A 24,755-nucleotide genomic window follows, 5' to 3' on the forward strand; every position below is an offset into this window, starting at 1 on the left:
AGCCAGTATAAATACTAGTTCACTAACCAGTATGTGCTAAAGCGACGGCCTACCATTTCGGCGATTTCGTACAACTTATGCGATCAGCGACATCTGTCTTTGAATAGGCATACCCAAAACTAAAACGTGGTTAATTGCTTTCATCACAAATGTCGGCTGTGGCGTCGAGTGAAGACTACCGATTCTGGTCCTGAAATCTCAGGTTCGAGTGCGCGTGGAGGTTGTTAAAGTAAAGTAAGTAAATTAATTTAAATAATTATTTCAATTTAAATATAAAATAAAAATTGTACACAAATTTAATTTGATTTGGAAAAAACCTAAATACTCATATACCATAAAAAAATTAAAATAAATAATTTTTTTTTTAATATTTTTATTGAGCTTGTACCATAATAATTTTTTGTTCTTTTTAAAACAATAAATTTAAAAATTACATAAGAGATATAAATAAAAAAATAAACAAATAAAAAAAAAGAAAAAATAAAAAAACATTCGCCCACTGAGATTCGAACTCGGATCTCTTGATTTGGCATGCCAAAGCTTTACTCTGTCGACCATTGCCACTGTTGCAGCGCCGCGAGCAAAATGGCATACTTATGCTTTTCACGGGGGATGAATAGGCAGTCTATCCCGTCAACTGGTATGATGCTACTAGTATCTCTACTGGTAGCGTGCTGATGCAGGAGCGGACAATTGACATCTCCTATGACACCGCCATGTTAAAAATACCAGTCGCTATCATTGAAAAAGGATACAACGTGAACTAGTTGGGCTGAATCGCAAACTGGTAGCATTCTGGTTCACAACTGGTAGCTTTCCCTGCAGGGTAATTACACCATTCCATTCTCCTGTGGCAGGAAGTAGAGAAAGCGCCTTCAATAAAACCCACAGTAAAGCGCGCAACATAGTCGAGAGAGTCATCGGCGTTTTGAAAAATAGATTTCGATGCCTGCTAAGTCCTCGCCAACTACATTATTCGCCCCAAAAAGTGGTACAAATAATTAATGTGGTATGCGCATTGCATAACATGTGCATCCACTACAACGTAGACGATAATACACCTAATATTATGGATGATGAATATCAAGATGTAAATGAAGAGGAAGCGCCATCAGAATTTTCCAGAGAAGCGTCAGACATAGGAATGCGAATTTTGAGATCATTACCTAACTAATGAAAACAATCCCATAACTTTGTACTTCATATTTATTTGATATAAAAAATTTTAAATAAATTCAGTTCTTTACATAAAACTAAATATACAAAAAAATCAGTTGTTTTCTTAAATCTAATAGTTTGTACATATATACAGTTAACACAAGCGTTAGTTCATCTCTTAAGTTAAGTTTTTTTCTTAAATATAGCAGGTTTATACATATATCACAAGCGTTAGTTCATTTCTTTAGTTCAGTTCTTTTCTTAAATCTAATAGTTTATACATATATACAGATATCACAAACGTTAGTTCACTGCTTTAGTTCAGTTATATTCTTAAATCTATCGAATAGTCTTAAATCCAATAATCTTTAAATAAAAAAAAAATTAAAAAATCAGCAGTTCAGTGCAAAATTAAATTAAATTCAAAAATAAAGAAATCTTAAAAAAAATGTATCCATTAGTTCATTTTTGCTGGCTTCTTTCTTGTATCCGCAGCAATTTTTCCTGCAAATCAAGCTCCCTTCTTTTAAGGGCCTCCATTTAAATATTGTGCCTCTTTAATTCACGCAATTTTTCCTTCTTCATGTCATGCATGTTTTCTTGTATTTGGTACATGCGTCGCAATATCTGCCAGCTCGTTTGCAGAGTAAGCCTGGCGTTCCAAAAAGGCCAAACTTTTTTGGTAGTAGCTTCGTTGCAAATTTATTTGCTCCTGTACCAAGGTGGCCGTGTCGTTTTTTTTACCGGAGGGGAACGCCTCTGAACATTGGCATTGTCTGGCTCAGTTGGCATAGGAATGACTGCCGCAGGTTCCACCACCGGTTGGGTAACCGTCTGTGTTGTTACCACACCAAAAGAGACAGCTCCATTGATCCCCGATGTGGAAGTGTGCAAGACCGTCAACTCTATCACTTTTTCCTCCAACTCATTGAAATTGTGCATTCTGTTGGGTCCACCACCAGTTGCCCTTGTCTCTGCTTTATTGGCGGAAAGCTTTCTTTTAATGTAGCACTTATAATCGAGCCATACCTAGAAATAGTATTGATATAAGGAAAACAATGATAAATAAATTTTGTGCTCTTAAAATTTTATCCGCACCTTTTTCCAGCTGGATACATCTTTTGTCGGTGGGCCTAAGCTGTTTAGCTGCTGAGCGACGCTTTCCCAAAACTCCACTACATCCTCTTTAGCTCCTTTTGCAAAGCCGCGAGCAATGTCCGGCCTTTCGGTCATGCATTCTACCATTTTTTCGTATTGCGACCGATTCGTTGTGATCTTCGACCTGATAATTTTGTAAATATTTAACAATAATCCATTTTTTTCCATTCACACTTTAACTTACATATTTTTTCCTTTACACACTTTATTTTATTGATATTTTAAAAGAATTCGCTTCGCTCCGACACCAGTTGCTCTTCGTAGAAAATTTCCGACAAATACATACAAATTACAGCTACGTCGGATTCAGGCATACTAACATTACGAATTTCGAAAATGGTCTCCGAATTTCGAAATTACGATACGGCAACGCGGATTACAGCATACCAATTTTAAGATTCGTAGCAAAATCGAATCTACGTCGGATTACAGCCTAGGGGTGATTAATTTTGACGTTTCGAGAAAATAAGAGGAAGCACCAAACAAAAAGCATATGCAAATTACCACAAAGAACTAAAAATTAGAAGATTTTGGTAAGTTTTATTAAAATTAGTTACATTTTTGGCAATATATTGTTAATAAAACATATAATTTGGAGACAACATAATAGACAAAGAAAAGAAGCAGGATAAAATTCTGAAAATAATTTGGTTGTACCGCGAACGGGAAGTATTGTGGGATATGAACTGTTTTTCTTATCGTCGCAACGACTTGAAGAAGGAGGTAGCATCAATAGTTTAACTCGCTATAATATATGTTATTTAATTTAATACTAACACATTAGGCACTGGAAGAAATCGCAAATCAATGCAATATGACGGAGGACTGCGTGAGAAGGAGGTTGAAGTCATTGAGGAGCACATACCTTACGGAAAAAAAGAAAGGTGGAGGGCAGAAAACGTTCGGGATGCGATGCCGCAAATGTAACTGCCGTCATTGTTCTCGTTTGAAGAGATAACATTTTTGGATAGCTCATAGCATTCAAAAAGTAAGTAGCGAAATAAAAAATAAAATGATTGTGAAGTGGAAGTGTAAGTAATTGACTTGCTTAGTTTTTTTGCATAAGTGCAGAATAGCGACTCCTCACCCCGGCAAAAACGTTTTGAACTTATTTTAAGGGTATATAACATATATTGCGAGAATTTGACATTGTGAGGGTTATGATCCTGAGTGAGTCCGCAGGCCACGGGCCCTCGGCCGACAGCGGCATAGCAAATTAATACATAATACTGTGCCAAGAGAAAGAATGTATTCACAAGAAATGTTTAAATCAGGAAAAAGGGGCGGAAACGTGCATTTAATACACGTTTCTTGTTGGCTTTGGGACTAGTTGCTAGCGAAGCACACCAATTGTCCCTAAAATTAAAAGTCCCTAAAATTAAAAATAAAAAAAAGAAAGCTTTTGTTGGAATATACATATCCCAGCAAACATTTGGAGTCAAAAATTAGTCTTTAAGGAGTCCTATTGCGGAGCCATTACGCCCACAATGAGCTCATTTAAAAGTACGATATGAGGGGCATTCCGTTCCTCCGAAGGTCGACTTATATGAGCTTATGGCCCTATTATGTATGGCGACTGGTGTCTAGTTGACGGTCTAGTAGCCGTGGCTACCAGTATCGTACTTTGTATTACGTATAGCGATTAATCTCAGTATACAGAAAAACGCAGAAAACATCCCTGAGTTTGCTTTTTTGACATGTACATTTCGAAGTAATTGGCAACTTTGCTCCAATGTGTTTGACAATTTATGTAAACAAATAAAAAATCGTCACAACCGGGAAATATTTATATTTATAAAAATAAAGAAAGCAGAATGATCAGCAGCTATGAGTTATTTTTCGCAACTCGGGAAGAGTGTGCAAACGTTGCTCTAATACGGCGTCACATAAGGGATCGCTCCAATCCTTTGTATCTACCAGTTGTTAAGTAAGTTAAAAAAATCGTCATGTACATATTTCTTTAAAAAATTTATATCTCCAGGTTCGTAAGCAATTTTCGGATATCAAAGGAAGCATTTGTATATTTGTTGGAGGAACTATCCCCTCATTTAAAAAGCAGCTGTCGATCAACTGCGGTACCTCCAATTTTTAAACTCTGCGCAGTGCTCCGTTTCTTTGCGGAAGGGAGTTATCAAAAATGCCAAGGGAATGATTTCCATATTGGCATCTCCCAACCCACTATGTCAGTAATACTAACTGAAGTTACTTTAATCGAGCAGAAGATTTGTCCCAAGCACATCAAATTTGACACTAGCGAAGAAGAGCAGAATAAAATCAAAATAAATTTTTACAATAAGAGTGGATTTCCAGGTGTGTTGGGTTGTGTGGATGGCACTCATGTGCACATTTTAGCACCTGAAAAGGAACTGCAACACCTGTACATAAATAGAAAAGGATTTTTCAGTATAAACGCGTTAATGGTAAGTTAGTTTCCGCATATTTATCTTGGATACACACAAATTCCTTATTACCTAGGTTTGCGATTTCAATATGAACATAACGTATGTCGATGCCAGATATCCAGGAGCCACACATGATGCCTTCATATGGAATAATAGTAGACTTTTGGCGTTTTGAAATCAAAATTCAGATGCCTATCTTCTGCGCGCGGACTTCACTATGCTCCACAGAAAGCAACTGCCATCATAAATTCTTGTTCAGTTCTTCAGTCCTTAGGTAACTTGGTGCGATTTATAATCCGCCCAAACAAAACTCTTAAATATACAGGCAGGTTCTGTAATTCACTTCCGAGTGAATTTGAGTCGAATTCGCGTTGAATTCAAATTGGCAGGGATTGAAATTCACTCGGAAGTGAATTGCAGAACCTGCCTGATTGAATCTTTAAAATTAAATATTGTTTAATTGGTATTCGATAAGTTGAATTTTCTTTCGTTTAAGTTCCGCCTCTAAATTCATATTTTCTTTTAATAGTTCAAATTTTTATTTTTTTAAATCATGATTTTTTTCAGCATATTTGCTCATTTTGTAAGTATTTTTTTCTATTTTTTTTTAATTTTATGCTATATCCGAGTTATTTAAAGTTTGCGACTTTAACATGTCCACTTTCATTTCTTCAATATTTTTTTTTTGCCTTTTTTTTGGAACAGTTATCGAAATATTTGGCGAAGAACTGCATGACGGCTCTACGTTTTGTTCGTCTTCGTCCATTTCCACAATACCAAACACATTGTCGGGTGGATTTACACTTACGTCTGTGTGTAAAATATCTGCTACCACTTGCTCGAGTGCAGATAACGTTTGCTCCTCTGATGGGCCTCCACCAGTCGTTCTTATAATTCGGTTATTTGCACTAATTTTCTTCTTGGTTTTGGCCTTGTAGTTAATCCATACCTACACAAATGTATGTATACATATGTACATGAAAATGCTTATTGCAGTATGTACATATATTATAGTAAAAATTATTACCCGCTGTCACTCTTTTCCAGACCTATTTGGAGGGCCGAAACTATTTATTTCGGTAGCAAAAGCGTCCCATTGTTCGTCGTTTTGGATTTTGTTTTGTCCAAATGTCCGTGTTCCTCTTGCAATTCCTGGGTTGGATTGCATTAAATGCACCAAACGCTCAAATTGCTTGCTATTAGTAATTTTCACTGGCCTGGAGAAATATCAAACTGTTAATTATATACCAATATAAATAGAATTTACATATTATTACAATTTTTCTGCCATGATCACAATTTGTTTCAGCTTTCTCCTCCAAAATTCGCAAAATATAACAATGGCGACTGATGGTGATCAGTTGCTTCAATTTGACGTTTGTGTATACTATAAAAAGAGATGGCAGCCATACATAATACAGAAAATTGCGCTACCAGACTCAGTAGCCTTGCCAGTAGCCGAGCCAGTAGCCAACAGTCAGTAGCGAGTTGCCATACGTAATGTGAATTTCAGTCTATGGTTGCCCATCGGCTATCAGTCGCCATACATAATAGGGCCATTAAATTCATGCAACAAGTAAGCTTCAATATGAGTCATATTGGACTTTTATTGGCCTCATAAACGGCTCATTTTGGACTCTTTTAAAACAATTTTGAATAATTTCAGACTCTTTTTGAGGCTCTTATCGGTCTCATAAATTACTATATTCGGACTCTTATTTTGGGTTCTTTGAGTCTTATTGAACGCACTATATTTTCAAAGGCATTCAGAAAAAATTTCTTTCAAACAACATACATACATACTTACTTACGTGCATATACACATTCCAACATGCATTTAATAGCAGCAGCTGCGGCAAAATTTAGTTAATTTTTTGTTTTCTAATTTTCAATCAATCTTAATATATAAAAATCCCGTGTCACTGTGTTCGTTTACGCTAATCACCGAAACAGTTTAACCGATTTCAATGAAATTTTGTGGGTGCGTATTGTTGGTTCCAGCTTAAAAGATAGGATAGCTTTGAACCTGAGAAAAAATGTATATTTTTTTTTCATAGACATTTTTTCTAGGCTCCTCGCAACGTGCTTATCTTGATATATAAAAAACCCGTGTCACTTTGTTCGTTTACGCTAGTCTCCGAAACCGCTTAGCCGATTTCAATGATTTTTTTGGTTGTGTATTGTTGGTTAAAAGATATGATAGTTTTGAACCCGAGAAAAAAAATATATTTTTTTCATCGACATTTTTTCTATGCTCCTCGCAACGTTCTTCAAAATCCCGTGTCGCTATTTTCGTTAACGCTTACTACAAACTGCCCATATCCGAAGCGGGAGTTTTCCAATGTTATTCGCGGCTACGTTTGATATGTATGTTTATGTTGGGGAGAAATAGCCCTACAAGACAGCTGAGTATCATATGAGTACTCATATTATCATTATCCCTAATCACAAAAGTGCTTATCAAAGTCCTCATTTTCGTTCAGGCCATGGGTAAAAATTGAGTACTTTCCCCTCAATGTTGTCATCAGAAAGTCCTCAGTACTAATAGTCAAACTACTCATTTATGCCGTACTACAAAAACAAAAGTGTAAATGTGTGAGAATTTTTGCCTAAAGTGCTCAGCAATGTCTTGTAGGGAGGTAGAATAGCAATAAAAAAATGTACATACTATGTATTTAAACGTATACATAAACATGCGCAAATCATCAGTAACAAAAAATTTGCCATTTGGATACAATCCAATGTTATCCATTCCCCTGGCTGATGTTTGAACCGTAACCAGGGGGGAGATTCTGTAACCAGTTAGCGACAAGTTTCGGATCGATATCGCACTTGTTGGCGTAAGAATATTTCATATCATACGTCAACAAAACCGTAGCCGATTCGAAAATTGTCGCTAACTGGTTACAGAATCTGCCCCCAGAGATCGTTTTTTTTCAAACTTACTGAGCACTAATCAAGGCACATAAATACAGGTAGAAGCCAAAGTGACGTTGCTCTCATGAGAACCAAACCTTTAAACTTCAACTTGGTTTTCTTTTATTTCCTATATTTCGTTACGCTTTAAATGTCATGTCGTTTGTTTTTTTTGAATGTTCGTTAAAAACAAATTTTAATTAACATTTGAATTTTTGTAGTGTTGTGCGGTTTATACTTAGTGTATGTGTTAAAAATGCAACACCTGAAGCGTTGTTTTTATGTGCGGTTAAATATAAATCAAATACCACTAATTTTTTTAACGTGCCTCAATGTCCTTCGCATAAGGAGCGTTGCGAAAGCTGCTGTGGGGCAGAGCTGCAGCGAAATGCCTTGCTGTGCGTTAAACATTTTAAAGCAGCAGATTTTATAAATGCACCGGGAGGTACAGGAAAGGCACGTTTGATGCCAAGTTCTGTTACTATGACTCTTATGCCGGAAAGTCCCTCCAACAACACTGCAACTTATAAATCAAAGACAGAAAACACCAAACAAATTAACAAATTTTAACTAAAGAAAATAAATAAATAAAATTAAACTTCAAATTTACTTATAAACGTCAACCAGTGAAATGTAATTTTTTATTTTTCCTTACACACGCTCATTTTTATTTTTACTCCCGAAAACTTTGACTGTTGTAGGTTTGACGTCAAATTGGCTTCTACCTGTTTTTATTGTACCATGAGCACTAATAACAATCTTTTGTAAATTTCGATATCAAATGAAACGTAAAAAACAATATGGGTCTTCACACCGAGCTCGGTATTCGGTAACTCGGTGTCCGGGAATTTTTTCTAATGTATTTTGTTTGTGTAAAATAGTGTTACACAAACAAAATACATGAGAAAAAATTACCGAGCACCGAGTTACCGAGCACCGAGCTTCGGTGTGAAGACCCATAATATATACGATGCATGTAACCTGCCTATATATCGGTGTGTAGCAGGACGTCTGTCCGGGCGTACTAGTACTAATATATAGTTTGAAAGCCGTTTTTTTCTGTTCGCAAAGCTCGAAATCAGCAGTACCGATTTTTTTAAATTTTGGGTATAGGTTCTGGATGGGCTTCTCATTGTCTTAGGCAAAAAAAGTTTAAATACTTCTTAAAAAAGGGAACTGCAGGACTTTAAAAATCCTATAGAATCTAAAATACATGCCCACATAACAGCGCCGCTCACCTGCAAATCATAAATAAAAGCGCCCTCTGCTGTTAATGTGTACGAAATACAGCGCAATGTTGATTCTTATGTTAAAAAAAAAAATGTGTATGTACAGTTCATTTCATTTCATTTCATTTCATTTATTAATAAAATCATTAGCACAATAAGATCAAAAGAATGATCTTTTATAGCGCAACAAAAAATTCATAACAGCACATACATATAACTAAAACAGCAAAAATTACTTAAGACTAAATAAAAGTAACATAATATAATTAACAGAGTAGTATTTTTAAGTGAGTTCTACAATTCCAGGACATATACTTAAAATAAGACTTAATTAAACAAGTACATAGAGAGCACATCACAGGGACTGAAGTGAAGCTAACGGAAATATGCATACAGAACATTTTTAGAGTTGCTTTTGTTTAAACTACTGCGAATATGGGATGGAATAGAGTTCCAGATGCGGATAGCATTGACAAAGAATAGCCGTGCAGAGCTGAGATAATTGTANAGAGTGTAAACCTGCTAACGACCAAAAAACATATTTTACTGTGGAGGCCCAAAACTAAATATATCTTTAACTCTTAGTCTAAGGGGCAAATCCTACACATAGTTTGTTAATCGCGCGACGTTCTATGGCCCTAATCCAGAACGAATGAAAAAAATTACGTTTTTATGGTTTTATTTGCGAATTTCTAACTTAGCAGGTTTTAGTTTTTGTATTTTCAAAATTGAAGTGGATTTAGCAGGTTTTTTGTATGAATAAAATTGTTTCTATTTTATTTTTTGTGATTACGAGCTCAGTTTCAATTCAAATTTTGTATGAATAAAATTGTTTCTATTTTATTTTTTGTGATTACGAGCTCAATTTCAATGTTAATTAAAATAGTATTCCATAGATAAAAACAATTATATATAAATATATACAAAAAATACAACAGATTTATTCTTCCGTTTATTGCAACAAAAATAGGCAGTTTATAAAACATATATTAGTAACTATAAGTGAAGTATTCCTCTCTCAAATTAATAGTACAAAGATACATATAAGATAATTTAAGTAGGAACTCAATAATACCAGAAAGTGTGATACATATTATTCAATCATGACGTAAATTGTTATAGTAGGCGTGGTAATCTTCAGGAAGTAATCGTTTGAAATACTGGAGATCTCATACTTTCTGCGAGCAATCGTACGCCTACTCTCGTATAAATTCGGAAGGTGAGAAAACGGCAAGGAAACAGCTACTGGGGATTTTCTTTGCGGTATTGCTTCCATTCGTTGGAGAATCTTAGTTTGAAATGTATGTCGCCACTTGGTATCAGTTACTTTAGCAGCATCTTTGCCGCGATCGGGACGAATGCTATTAAAGAATTCAACTGTGTTAAAGCTTTTAAAGAACGTGTAGCTAAGATAAGTTACGTCATGTGGTTTTGGGTTTTTTCTAGCTGATCTACATACTTTAACCGTTAATCGAGCTTTGTATCAAAAATGATACATTTTGTTTTATATCTTATCATAACTNATAACGTATTCTGCAGGAACATGGATATCTCTTTTCTTCAGTGCTCGCTCGATAGTGGAATGGATACTATCAGCTTCCATTTGGGTATGGCCTACTTCAAGAAACTTTTGCTCAATAATGATATTGTTATTTATAGCTGTGGATAACAAAGCATTAGCCATAACACAGTTTCAGTTTTGATATGTACGGATGCTATAAAAATTACTGTAATTGGCTCCCCGGAACTATTATTTGGTACTACATTTTTTTCTATCAAATCTATCCACACGCTGGAAAACTCTTTCATTTTCTTCATTTAATCTTCCTTCTGTTTCGTTCCACAAGTAAGAATAATTTCCTTGAGATATAAAAAATTAAAGCTTATTCGCTAGCTATTACCTTGGCTTAAACGCATAAAGTAATACTCTAAGATAGAACAATAATCGAGCGACAGAAGCACAATATGTTGGATTTAGCAGTTGAATTTGAACTGATTGTACTTAGCAGCTTTACTCATCAAACAATTTTTGACAATTATGTTTTTATATTGACGTATTTTTTTGCTTGCCAACTGCGGAATCGCCTACGCCTTCGAACTGCATCAAAAGGTCAATTTTGCCAAAAAACGGATTTAGCAGGTTTACACTCTAAGCCGACGATATGTATGTATTTAATTACGCATAAAAACCCTGCTGATATGTTTTTTGTACGTACTAACAGGCTAACCTAATATTCACGCACGTCGCCAATTTAGTGTCAAAAATTTCTCAAGCACATACAACTTGTATGGGGCCAACCGAAATTGAACGGGGTGAAGCTAAGTCAATTTCCAATTTTCGTTCTGCGTGACATTTTGATTTGACGTTTCGCTCAATGAAATAAAATGCAAACGCACGCATGCCAATTTCGGGTGATGCAAAAAAAACAAACTCGATGGCGTGCGTATCAAAACGCAAGCCGCGAATATTAGGATATCCTGTAAGTGAGCGCAATATTAAAAGCAGCAACTCTTATCCATCTATGACATAGGTGGGCAATTTTTGCTCGCGAGCAACGCCAGCGCCGCAGTTCGTATACGTATCCAGAAGCAAAGCAGCGAATTTCGATTCAGCCTGCGTGCAGATTTCACCAAGGTTGCATCACGCTAGGCTGTTGCTTGTTTTTCTTCGTAATTTTAGCACACGCTTGCCACATTTTGCGTAGGAAATTTACAAACAATACCCAAAGCAAAAAGTGGTGTGTTGTTCTTAGATTGTTGTTTACGTGCGTTTTCTACGATTCAAACACAAAATAGTGCGACTTTTTATAAGAACTACAGTTTATAGTTCAAAGAACTTTCAAAAAGCCACAATGTGTTATTCCTACGTATTTTTAGCTCCCTTTTATTAGCTCGGGATGTAGCTATGTAATATTGATGCGCCTAAAAGATACAGCGATTTCTATTCACAAGTTACATACCTGATGACAGTACGAATGGAAATTATAACAGCGAGGTTTTAGTTTTTTAAACTATAATTTTATTAATATAAGCAAACTGCATATTTCATGTCGTGTGTATTTAAAAGATATAAAAGGGGCTGCTTGCTGACCAACGTTCACTAAGTTTATAATAAGTCCCATGATTTTTAAAAAAAACGGCACAACTTGCATACTTTATTTTAGAATATTTTTTTTCTATCTAAAGAAATCGATAGATAAATGTAAATGCTGGTTTATGCCAAAAAATACTTAATGAATAATATTTATAAGTTATACTCTATATTTAGGACTAAATACCTATTTATAAGAAAATAATCAAATCGAAACACCGTAACCATCTGGCCGGCCAGCATTTTAAAGAATTGATTCTAATAAAATGATGCCTAGGTATTAAACAATTTAATTTAAAATATTTAATATTTAATCTAACTTTAAATATTGGTTTTACCAATTTAATTTTTTTTTTTAATTTTACAAGTACTAAATTTTTCGTATGTAAAAGTTTCTATAAACTAATAGTATTAGTTACTAAAATCTTCCAAGATTCATTATTTCACTATACGTATAAGCAAAATAGGCCAAAAGACCCGAATTTTTCATACTCCATATCTCTGGAAATAATCACGATGGAGTTCTAGAACTTAATATGGAGATATATGAAATCCATCGCATGCTCTTGGAGAAAAATTGTAGTTATCGGAAAAGGGGGCAAGGCACCTCTCATACAAACCGAATATTTCATACTGAATATCTCCGGAAGGTTCATGGTAGAGTACTGGATCTTGGTATTGACGTATGTATATGCAATCGATCGCATACTCTTGGAAAAAAATTGGAGCTACTGGAAAAGGGGGCGTGGCACCTCCCATACAAACCAAACTTTTCATACTGCATACCTCTGGAAATGTTTATAACATAGTGATGGACCTTGGTATGGAGATATATCAAATTCATCGCACACTCTTCGAGGAATATTTGAGCTATTGGAAAAGGGGGCGTGGCACCTTCCATACAAACCGAATATTTAATACTGCATATCTCTGGAAGTTTCATGGTAGAGTACTGTAACTTGGTATTGACGTATGTATACGAAATCGATCGCATACTCTTTGACAAAAATTGGAGCTACTGGAAAAGTGGGCGTGGCACCTCCAATACAAAGCTACCTTTTCATACTGCATACCTCTGGAAATGTTTATGACATAAGGATGGAACCTGGTATGGAGATATATCAAATCCATCGTATACTCTTGGAGGAATATTTGAGCTAGTGGAAAAGGGGCGTGGCACCTCATACACAAACCGAGTTTTTCATACTGTATGTCTCTGGATATGTATATGAAATCAATCGCATACTCTTGAGAAAAATTGGAGCTATTGTAAAAAGGGCGTGGGACCTCCCATACAATACGAATTTTTCATACTGCATATCTCTGGAAGTATTCATGGTACAGCACTGGAACTGGGCATGGAGATGTATGAAATCAATCGCATACTCATGAATAAAAAGTCGGACTATTTGAAAAGGGGTGTGGCACCTCCCATATAAACCGAATTTTTCATAATAAGTACCTCTGGAAGTGTTCATGTTAGAGTACTGGAACTTTATACGGGCGTGGCGCCTCCCATGCAACTCGAATTTTTCTTATTGCATATCCCTAGAATAGTTCTTGGTAGAGTACTGGAATTTGGTGTGAGATATATGAAATTAATCGCATGGTCATGTACAAAATATGGAGCTATTGGAAAAGGTGGTGTGGCCCCTCCCATACAAGCCGAATTTCATACTGTATATCTCTGGAAATGTTCATGGTAGAGTACTGGAACTTCGTATGGAGATACTATGTATATGAAATCAATCGCGTACTCTTGAGAAAAATTGGAGCTATTGTAAAAGGGGCGTGGGACCTCTCATACAATACGAATTTTTCATACTGCATATCTCTGCAAGTGTTCATGGTACAGTACTGGAACTTCGTATGGAGATATATGAAATCAATCCCACACTCATGGAGAAAAATGGGCTCTTTGAAAAGAGGGCATGGCAAAGTCAAACGTACTGACTTTTACTTATCTTTGAATGTGTATATAGTTCTTCTGTACGTATGTTTGTGAGTGAAATCCTAAATGGCTGGAGGGATTTTAACAAAGTTTTCTGTGTGTGTTTGAGTGGGTCTCTAGATAGTTTAGTTTCACAATTTAACCCGCCATTTGGCGCTGGAGTTGAGTTATTACTAAAAATCTTTTTTATGATCCGATTCGTCGAATATTCAAAACAAGTATTGGAAACGGCAAAGGCAGTCCAATTGCAAAAAAGAGCTGCCAGCTGGTGCTGAGGTCGAGTTATTACTAAAAATCGACAAGTAAGAAAAGGTGCCGTGAATGTCAGACTAAATCGACCTGTTGAACTATTGAGAATATCGAACTCTCGTGTGTTACGATTGGCCCAATGGATGTGATTTGCCAACATTATTGTGCGTTAAAGCTTCATTCGGAGACACCAGCAGTGGAATTCTGACAATCGCCAGTGGAGCCTCAAAGCGCGCAACATAAAAGTAACAGATGCAATGTGTAATCAACCAAAGCTGGTAGTATGATTAGCATGTAACTAGGTGGTGTATGTCGTTAGGCGCGCCTGATATTCTGTTGGAGATTTTTAGCGATCAAAATTAGCGAAAGCGAATGCTGGAATCCGGCTGCAGGGTTGAGTTGTGCAGTGGTAAATCTCAAATCACCACCTGTCGATATACCTTAAAAGACAGTTTCATGAAATCAGTTTAATGAAAATTTATTTTTTTACTTGAATTTAATATGGAACCTCACAGGAAAAAATAATTTTTCACCCAAATTGCTTTCGTGAAACTGGCTTTTTAAGGTATTTCATCTAAAATAAGTCTGTGTATGTACATATATAGGATTTCTGTTGAAAAATGATACGCACCTATTCTGAAATTGCCACCCGCTATACTACAAAGCTTCTAGGACAGATTCACTATAGAACCGGATCATTGTTGCCGCCAGGGAGTGAAGAAGAAAGGGTTCTTCAAATTTATTTCGTTTTGCGATTAACCGTGCTATGAAATCGGAAATTGGAGTATTTCAAGAACTTCTTCACGGACATGGGCGTAGCCAGGTAGGGGCAGGGGGGTGCTACTATAGTATGAATGTTTTGCTGGTAAGTTAATTAAATTTTCTTGTGCGCATACTCATGCTAATAAAAGTTTACCTGCAGGTATGTGATGACAAAATGACAATCAGATATGTCGATGCTACACACCCTGAGGCCTGCCATGACTCATTAATTTGGAATACCAGTCAATTAAGGGTTTCAATGGAGGAGGATTATTTGCGAGGCACAAGAAATGTTTGGTTGCTAAGTACATTTTTAATAAAATCTTTGAATCACTTAATACCATTTCTTTTTTTCATAGGCGACGCTGGATATCCATTGGAGCCTTGGCTGCTAACACCACACAGATCAGCGGGAGAGGGCTCCACAGAAAGCAAGTTTAATGAAGTTCACGCCCGCGCACGTAACGTTGTGGAAAGAACCAATGGGGTTTTAAAAAATAGATGGAGGTGTGTACTAGGAGCAAGAGAGCTGCATTACGCTCCTAAAAAAGCCGCAAAAATTATTAATGTCTGCTGTGCGTTGCACAATATTTGCATAAGTTATCGATGCGATGACACACCATTTATTTCAAATGCGCCTCCTCAGCCGGAAAATTTTGAACACCTACAGTCTGAAGAATCTGAACCGAACTCATCATACCTCAATGAGGCTAAGCGTATTAGAGCTAATATAGGAAATTCACTTTTATAAAATTTGTAAAGCCAGTTTTAGTAGAAGATCCGAATAACGCAGGACCTTCACCTATTTCAGTGGATTAAATCTATTTTGTATGAAATTTAAAGTGTTAGGAAAATTTTGCTAGCAGGTTGGCTGGAAAAATCCTGGCCACGATACTTTTAATTAAAAATTCGAAAATTGTTATTTTTTTAATTTTGCACTTATTTGTTTAGTGAAAAAATTACATTTTCGATTAAACAAATGAATACAAAATTAAAAAAAAAATTTATTTTTGAATATTTAATTAAAAATATCCTGGCCAGGATTTTTTCGGCCAACCCAGTCGCAAAATATTTCCCAACAGGTTAATTTTCATAAAAAATAAATTTCATTCATTAAACAGATGGGTGAAGGTCCTGCCTTATTCGGATCTTGAACTATTTTTAATATTTGGAATTGTTTTATGGCACACTTGAAAAATTTTAGTTTTGTTTTAGCTTAGAAGCGTTTTTATTTTATTTTCAACGAAAAGTTTGAAGTACAATAAACGTAGTACAAATACATATCTCCTGCTTGGAGTAATTTTTAAAATAGAAAGCGAGAGAAATTACAAATGCATCGTATCCAAATAGCCTTAGAATGTCACAAAAATTCAGTGTTTTTAAAACATATAGACAAAAGTTCTTGTTTTGAGATAATGTAGCAATTTTTTCACAATTGGATGATAAAATAAAATACAGTCAGAGTCAAAAGTTATTGTAGTGAACACCTTATTCTAAAATAATATTCAGTTATTTTCCTTAATTTTTTGTGAAAATAGTTGTGAATATTATGTTAGAACAAAGTGTATACTAACTTTTGACTCTGACTGTAAACATAATTCATTAATTAAATAAACGTATGCACTATATATCTAGTTAAGGTTTAAGTTTCTTTTTGCAGCAAGTATTTTCAATTTTTGAACCTCGATTTGACTGTTTATGAGTACCAGTTTACGTTCTACTTCTACTTTTCCTAGGCGTTCAGTTTCTAGATGGTGACGTTTTGTTTCCGTTAGTAAATCATCTTGATTTTTTCCAAAGTTTTCAATGCCTTGTTTTAATTCCTGTAATTGATGTTCCATTTCTTTGTAGTGTTCACTCCGCATTTCCAGACCCTTGCTAATGTTAACACTTATTTCTTTTTGAACACTCAACTCCATGCTTAATAGCTCGGAAGGGTTAACTTTATCCTGACTTTTTCGTTTTGGCTTGAGCGCTGGCGTGGTATTTTCCGTTTCAATTTCACGATATTTTCGCAATCGATATTGTCCAAAAAACTGAGCTCTTCTACATCTGTGCCTTCATTTAAATCGTCTTGTTCATCATGCCTGTCTCTTTCAGATTGCTTGTTACCAATTGATTTAGTTGGTTGCAAACCAAAAGTTTTGCCACCTTCGACACCTTCCTCACTTTCAATTGTCGCGGTTAAGTCCAAAATTGACTGTTCTAATACAGAAAAAACGTGTTCTTTACACGGTCCTCCACCGGTCTTTTTTCTGTTTTGCGCATTCTGGACAGCTTTCTTCCGCACATATCTTTTTTGATCAATCCAGACCTGTTATGTATTGTATATTTAAATTATTCTACATAACAATTTTAAGTACCAGCCCAACTTGCGTCCTCCACCACGGAACAACAGATGTAGTGGTGCATTTGAAGTATTAATAGGACTGTTCAGGATATTGAAGAAATGGTCTTGGATTTGCATTTTAAAATTTTATGCTTGCCCTCACGGCATCCGTTTGCATTTTATTGTTGTGAATTTAAAAATGCACCGAAATATGCAAATGCAAGATCTTAAGCACAAGATCCTGAACAGCCCTATTGTATTAAAACAGGCTGAACGGACGCACATTGTATAGCAACTTTACAATCGCTGTTACCTTTTTCCAATCGGAGATCGATTTTGATGGTGGCCCCATGCTATTGAGGGAATCATGTAGCTTCTTCCAAAACGCAAGCACTTTCTCCTTGTTTTCTTTTTGGAAGCCTTTCCCAATATCTGGATTTTCCGCCATAGTGTTGACCAAAAGAGTCAACTGCGTTTTATTAATAGACCTTAGTTGATATAAAAGAGTTGTTAAAATTAAGTAAAATTATTAATAAAGTATGCTCACATTTTATTGATAGTTGTTCCCCGCTAACAATTTTGTGAACAAATTTTATGGTTTCGCACGAAAAAATTACAATTACGGTTAGGAAAATTTTTCGAATATGGGGGACTTTTCCCATGTGAAGTTCACAATAAGAAAAACACAAATCAGGGAACTTTTCCATTGGGAATGGCATTCGCATGAAGTTTACAATAAGGCTGATTATTTTCTTTATAAAACTAACAAACGTGTGGATAAGACATTTGTACAAATCTTGAATCAACTAAAAAATAACGAATTAAAGCTTTAAATGCATTTTTATTACTTTTTTTTTAAGTTTTGAAATCAAGTTCTAAGTAAATTTTTTGAGTGTCAAGTTGCGAGATTTTACATTTGATATATCTTCGGAACCCTAGCTCACATGACTTTGAAATTTGGTGAGAACATCTATGGTAAATGTATACAAATGAGTTTATACAAGAAAGCGTGGCGTTTATAGTAAACTGAAAGAGAGTGAGTGTTTACTAGAGGCGTGGCACCTCCAATAATAATCTAAAAGTCTTCAGTATTCTCTGAGACTTTGCATTGACATGATTGGGATTTCCGGATAGTATTTATGCTTCTACATCGCAACAATATATTAAAAGTGTTCTTCACAGAAGGCCTTAAATTAAGCAAGCAAAATAGTTGATGTCTGCTTTAATTTGTGGTAAGCTGAAAAACTTTCTTACTGTTTTATATTTTTATTTGTTTACCCCGAACGACGTCGGAAGCTCTGTATCATAAAATATAGTACTTTTGAAAAAAAGTTGGCGACAGATGGCGCTGGAGTCGAGATATTTAGAGAATCCGTCTCTATCGTACGACCAGGATTAGCGGGTATTAACTAAATGATAAGAAGTGCTTGTGCAAAAAATGGACCCAAAACATATATGCCGCTGGAATCAAAATATCTAGATACCCCTCTAAAAATTTTGTAGATTACTTAATAAAGCCATATCCTTTAAGTATGCATACAAAGCGCAAAATTTTTTTAGTGGAAAGGATATAAAAAAACACTCATCAAGTGCTATTATATATTGGAAAATTGTTTGATTTTACTTATTTGAAGAAAATTACGGATTCTATTGCATTTACAGTTATAGCAGCGGAGTGAGAGCGCGTTATGGAAATGGATTCACAAAGCCGGAGTAGTTACCATAGTTGCCTCTATGTATGTAAGCTTCTGCTTGAATTGTTGAACCACAAGCCATAACTCTTATTATACCTGAAGAACTGGTAATCAATCCAGTTAATGCAATAACGGCCTCTTCCAAGTCATTGAAAATATGCATTTTATTAGGTTCAACACCTGTTGCGTTTGCTTCTGCCTTCGGTCGCGCTTAAGCCTGCTATACAGTTCAATGCGAGCGTGAGCGTGAACTTTTTATTTTGACGAATATCATGGTTATAATTTAACTTTTTGCAATAGCTGATACATCACAAGATAGAGAATTAAAAAATCTTTCAGAATTATAGAATAAAACCTAATTTAAAATGCATAATACGCCTTTTTCAAGCTCACACTCAACTGTGTGCGTATGTAAAGCATTCGCATGTAAAACGACAAGTTTTGACCGATGTGTGTGAGCGTTCATAAGAATACAAATGGAATTCTTTGCCTCTGCGAACTTTCACGCTTACGCTCGCATTGAACTGTATAGCAAGCTTTAGGGATTATTAACCTTACTAGGTAGAATTATCCTTTCTGTGTTGCCGCAGAAGGGCGGAAGCCCCTTCTTCTATTGTAAATTATATTTAAATATATTTAACACTTCTTGTGCGTTAACCTCCGGCTACGCCATCCAGAACCCAGAGCCAACATCGAAATTTACAAATAAGTGCATAGTTAAAATCGAATTTATTAATAAACTAATGCTCGGAAATTTGAAACAGTTGTGTTAAATTAAAGTTTAATCGTTGACTACACGTGTATGTTAAAGTTTTTAGATTTGGGGTCACGCGCTTGGACACAACAACCCAAAATCATTGTACAAATAACCAAACTGTACCCAAGTTTCTCGAAAAGGGGCAACAAACATTATTTTTTGATCGTTCGACTTTAACTCACACCCCTATTGCGGGTGTCGACTGGCAGTAGATAAACGACTATTAAGCGATTATCGATTATCGATGCTATTGTGAGTGTCGCTTAGTCGCTCAATTAGCGACTGTGAATACTTTTTAATCGCTCATCCTTCTATTGCTGTTTTTTAGTCGTTGGAGTTTGCGTTTATAAAATTTACATAAATTTACGGCGATGTCCTAGGAAAGTGGGGCATTCATTTTTGCATTACCAGTAATGCAGGAATTAATGTGATTTAGTATGAATTTTTTGCGACTTTTTGGCATTAGAATGCTGATTACATATTAAGCAGTAATGGAATGTAGAACTCTTAAGAAATACATTACATTATTTATCACGCATATAATGCATTACTTCTTTTCCCTTTGGGACCCTCCACAAAAAAAGTCTAAAAAATCAACGGTAATTATTAACGGCTTGAGACTTGCACTTTCTTAGACTACAATTGAATGGGCTACAGAACTTCATACCCGAAAATTTTCTAAATATTCTGAATAAAAATTTGGAAATTTTGATGACAATTGTTTTGAGTTTGATTAATTTTTTTGCAATTTTTTCTAGCTTTGAAACTTTTATTATTGTGGTTTCTGTTACAGATTGAGCTATATTTTAAATGAAAATTATTGAAAATAAAAATATAAACTTAATTGCAAACAATATCTTTTTAAATTTTGTTTATAATTAGTTGAACGCAGGTGTAAATATTTCGAGAAAAACTAAAAAAACGCAATAGCTACTCCAAATAGACAGCAAGAAAAGAAAAGTCAGGTGTGATATGTATCGACTCAATTATACTATGTAAAAAATCTAACTTTTTGCCGATGGAAGTCGATATTCTCATCGGATATGCAATATCTTGCTATTTCGTCTCTGATTCTGTTGGCATATCTGTACGTATTATACTCCTGTGATCCAATCGAAGAGAAGGTTTCGGGTTGGCTGTCACGTTCTCCGAAGTTTCGCGGCACTGTAGATTTAGGCTTCGTCAGATAGTTGTGTAGAGTACAGCAAGCCAAAACTACGAGATCGACCGTGCTCGGCAACACCTCAATTGGCCTCTGGAATATGCTGAATCGTTTCGCCAGTTTTCCGAATGCACATTCCACACAACCATTCGTGCACGACAAAGTCTGTAATTGAAGACCTTTTGTGGCACAGTCAACTTCATATTTCGATTATACGGCTCCAACAAGTTTTTGTCAATAGCGCATGCATCGTCTCCAGTGAAATAATACGGGAGTTTATTACCCTGCTCGGCAATAGTGATGTGCTGATTCGGTACTTTTAAGTATTGATCGATACTCGGTACCGACTTAAAAAATATCCAATACTTTCGATACTCGGTACCGAAGTATTATAATTTCTAATAAGAGTCCGCAATACCCACAAATATGGAATAAAAGCTGTTGAGTGATCGTTGAAATCATTAATCTATGGTTAAAGAAGTCTATTTCTCCACATTATTTGGATTTGAACGTTCTCGTTACTAGATTAATATCTGCCTCGGCGGCAACCACAATGCAAATCGTAATAATATTACGAATTAACAATGTTGCCACAATAACTGTTGCAGCTGGTAAGACTGTGGCAATAAGTGCAAGAAGGCTCAAATACTGACTGTTCATCTTTTGAGAAAGCATCGTCTTATTTGTATATTTTTTTTTTATTTCAGGTGATGTCATATGGGCATTCCCATGGTGGCGCACGTGACAGTCGTACGATTTCAATGTGATACAAAAAAGGAATACCATTTGTTTTCTTTAACTTTTTTGGGCCATTGTATAGCACATAATTAGCTCTATATTTAACCGAAAAATGAAATCAATCGAACTGCTTGGTCCTGAAATATAAGCATTTAAAGAGAGTGTCGTTACGTGACAAAAAATGGAAGTTGATTTTTTCTTTTCTTACAAAATCGCAAAACTCTGCGAACTGTGGATGGCTATTTTCATGAAACTTATTTTAATATGATTTGGAGCAATTCTAGTTGTTTTTAGAGTTTTTCTAATTAATGCAAATTGTTTCAATTCTATTTTACAACGCCAAGTGTGAAACGTGACGTGACGTGGCGTCACGTGACATAAATTTCCATCGTTATATATTTGTTAATATTGCTTTTAAATGAATTTTTAACGCAAATAAAACTTGTATTTTATGTAGAATATACTTTATATTTTGACTTCAGCGCCAATTCAGGGTCAATTTATTAAAAATCTATGATTTATTATGTTTCAACCACATACGCCAAATTCGAACCAAATCGGACCATAAATACGGTTTTTCGAAATATCTCGACCTTGGCACCACCTAGGAAGACCATTTTATGCAAACATGATTCTACTTACATAGCCAGTATATACTTTAAAAAGCAGACAAATCGGCCCGTAAATACGTTAGATATACCACCTTTATTTCTTTTGTCGTGGTGGACCTTCCGCTGGAAACACCCATATGTATAAAATAGCAATGAATATGAATTTTTTTTCTGTAAGCTTCAAAAATATACCCTTGCGGTCGGCTGATTAAGTTAAGTGACATTTTGACCAGTTTTGGCTATTTTTCTGTTGTCTATAATTTGTTTATAATTTTTTTATAAAAATTTTGCACATTACATAACCAGCAACATCTCATCCACACATCCACATCTCAAACTTCGTACAAAACTTATTAAAATTAAACAAGCTTTAACAATTGCTCCCAAGGCATTAAAACTTTTTATGCAGTTTTATAGCCCATTAAATTTTAGTTGGTTAAAGTGCAAATTTCAAGAAGCTTGCGTTGATTTTTAATAATTTTTTGGCTGACGGTTTTCTCCCATATAAAGTATGATCGCAAATTACCTTAATATGGAGGAAAATGACTAGGACCGCCAGCAAAAAAAAATTATTGCAGTTTAAACTACTAAAATATAAAGGGCTATAAAACTGTATACCTAAAATTTTCAATAAAATGTTTAAAATTTTTAGGTGTAATTGTTATTTTTTTTTTATTTTTTTAATTTTTGTAAAAAGTTTCAAATGTGGATTAATGTGGTGCTGGTTATGTTGTGTGCTAGACTTTTATAAAAAATGTGACTAAACTTAATAGGCTGCCAACAAGTGTANAGGGCTATAAAACTGTATACCTAAAATTTTCAATAAAATGTTTAAAATTTTTAGGTGTAATTGTTATTTTTTTTTTATTTTTTTAATTTTTGTAAAAAGTTTCAAATGTGGATTAATGTGGTGCTGGTTATGTTGTGTGCTAGACTTTTATAAAAAATGTGACTAAACTTAATAGGCTGCCAACAAGTGTACCTATATGTAATGAGGAAGGTTTAATGTATCGAATCGGTATCGGGTACCGAAATTTTCTTCAAATATTGGGTACCGAGTATTGGGTACCGACAATTCAGCACATCACTACTCGGCAACTAATTGTGTTGGTTCGGGAATGTTAAGCGAACACTCTTGTAGGCATCTGTAGAGCTGACCATCTTGGTAGATTGTACTGTCTGAAGCTGTCCCATTACAGCCCACATCCGTAAAGAGGAATCTGCCATGTGCGTCTACCAATGCAAATAGCACGGTACTATAAAACACTTTAAAATTGTAGAATTGGGATCCAGTATTCGCTGGGGCTTTAATGCGGATATATATATAGATATTCCGTCTAAAGCACCCAGGGTGTGCGGGAATTGCCACAGTTGATTAAAGGCTGCTGAAATCTCTAACCACTCGTCTTTGGTTGCTGGAACCTATAAATAATGAAATAAATTATTTGTATTTAGAATATATTTACATATATTTCCTTTTTTTCTATTAGGACAACATAGATGTACATATCTATTGAAGAGGGAGAAGTTGCAATTACCAAGTTAAATAGCTTTGACATCAGGTACACACCGTCGACATCACGGGCGAACCGGAGTAGGGAAGAAGGTGCTGAAATAGCCAAATTTTACGAGGCACTAGCACAAATTGTCAGTTTGAGTAAGCCTACAAACGATGTGTTCAGCTCTTTCGCGGAGAGCATGGCAACACAACTGCGTACCATGCCTGAAAAAGTTGCATACCAAACAATGGCTGACTTGCAAAATTTGTTGGTCCGGCGGAAATTCATTAACGCAAATGATGGTTGAGAGCAGGGTGCCAAGATTGTTTAAAAAAGAGCGCAGTTTCTAAAAAAAAATCGCCATTTTTTTTTTAATTCATGAAATCGATTTAACAAATCTTTTATTTTAAAAATGAGATCTTGTTATAATATAGTATTTAAAACCAAAAACGAATATAATACCCTCAGAGGGTAATAATAAATAAGACAAATCACTTATATAATAGTGATGTACAAACAATATTGGTTTCAACATATTTAGCAATAGGACTGCGCAATTATTAAATTTATTAGAACTCATATTAATTGATTAAGCGCACAATCCGCCTTTAAGAGCTCAGCGCTAAAAATTAGATAAGAACCTATAATAAGGCGAGCTCAGCTATTTCCACAATTTCTTCAAAGTCACCTACAGTGTCTGAATGAATTACATTTCTGTTGTTGTTATATATTGAGCTATTCAACCTTGATAACATACTGCTTGATATTGGAAACGTTTTGCAGCAGAAACTATTAGCCTTCATATAACACTTTAATCGAACTACTGAATTAAGGCTTTCCAACCTCATCCAATTTCGAATCTAAGTTTTTCTGGACACTCTGGTTGAGAGTTGCTTTTAACTCTGTTTGAAGAAGCCAAAGAGGCATCTCCAGAATCGCGTGACTCGGACACTTTGTTTGCAGAAATGTCTGACGCAGAAATACTACCAGAATTTTTGATCGAAGAGGATTCGTTCTTGATTTAAAAATGTTCATTTATACAAAAAAAA

General features: G+C 35.2%; 3 protein-coding genes and 3 long non-coding RNA genes across 6 annotated transcripts in view; 4 read left to right on the plus strand and 2 right to left on the minus strand.

Moving 5' to 3' along the window:
* The window catches only part of LOC108358604 (uncharacterized), an 18,177-nt gene extending 15,550 nt beyond the window's left edge, over positions 1–2,627 (plus strand). Inside the window, exons 5-6 of the mRNA XM_017610038.1 lie at positions 2,267–2,451; positions 2,545–2,627. Of these exons, the coding sequence (XP_017465527.1) occupies positions 2,267–2,295 (29 nt within the window). The 3' untranslated portion in view covers positions 2,296–2,451; positions 2,545–2,627. The remainder of the gene's footprint in view (positions 1–2,266; positions 2,452–2,544) is intronic.
* A 48-nt stretch (positions 2,628–2,675) lies between these two features.
* On the plus strand, positions 2,676–3,298 carry LOC108358607 (uncharacterized). Its single transcript, XR_001846796.1, has 3 exons — positions 2,676–2,849; positions 2,915–3,039; positions 3,101–3,298. It is a non-coding gene; the product is annotated as an uncharacterized LOC108358607 (long non-coding RNA).
* Positions 3,299–14,976: 11,678 nt separating this feature from the next.
* On the plus strand, positions 14,977–15,818 carry LOC108358610 (putative nuclease HARBI1). The gene is made up of 2 exons (XM_017610043.1): positions 14,977–15,221; positions 15,276–15,818. The coding sequence occupies exons 1-2, from the start codon at positions 15,053–15,055 to the stop codon at positions 15,665–15,667; spliced, it is 561 nt and encodes a 186-aa protein (XP_017465532.1). The 5' UTR covers positions 14,977–15,052; the 3' UTR covers positions 15,668–15,818.
* Positions 15,819–16,819: 1,001 nt separating this feature from the next.
* On the minus strand, positions 16,820–18,051 carry LOC108358608 (uncharacterized). Its single transcript, XM_017610041.1, has 2 exons — positions 17,559–18,051; positions 16,820–17,230 (listed from the first exon to the last, which is right to left on the minus strand). Exons 1-2 carry the CDS (start codon positions 17,691–17,693, stop codon positions 16,838–16,840), a joined length of 528 nt encoding a protein of 175 aa, XP_017465530.1. The 5' UTR covers positions 17,694–18,051; the 3' UTR covers positions 16,820–16,837.
* Positions 18,052–23,121: 5,070 nt separating this feature from the next.
* Positions 23,122–23,837, minus strand: LOC108358612 (uncharacterized). Its single transcript, XR_001846799.1, has 2 exons — positions 23,746–23,837; positions 23,122–23,629 (listed from the first exon to the last, which is right to left on the minus strand). It is a non-coding gene; the product is annotated as an uncharacterized LOC108358612 (long non-coding RNA).
* Positions 23,295–24,055, plus strand: LOC108358611 (uncharacterized). The gene is made up of 2 exons (XR_001846798.1): positions 23,295–23,460; positions 23,698–24,055. It is a non-coding gene; the product is annotated as an uncharacterized LOC108358611 (long non-coding RNA).
* The last annotated feature ends 700 nt before the right edge of the window (positions 24,056–24,755 follow it).

Source organism: Rhagoletis zephyria, unplaced genomic scaffold (assembly GCF_001687245.7).
Source record: "Rhagoletis zephyria isolate East Lansing unplaced genomic scaffold, Rhagoletis_zephyria_1.1 Rzeph_scaffold_00274, whole genome shotgun sequence".
Taxonomy (NCBI): Eukaryota; Metazoa; Arthropoda; class Insecta; order Diptera; family Tephritidae; genus Rhagoletis; species Rhagoletis zephyria.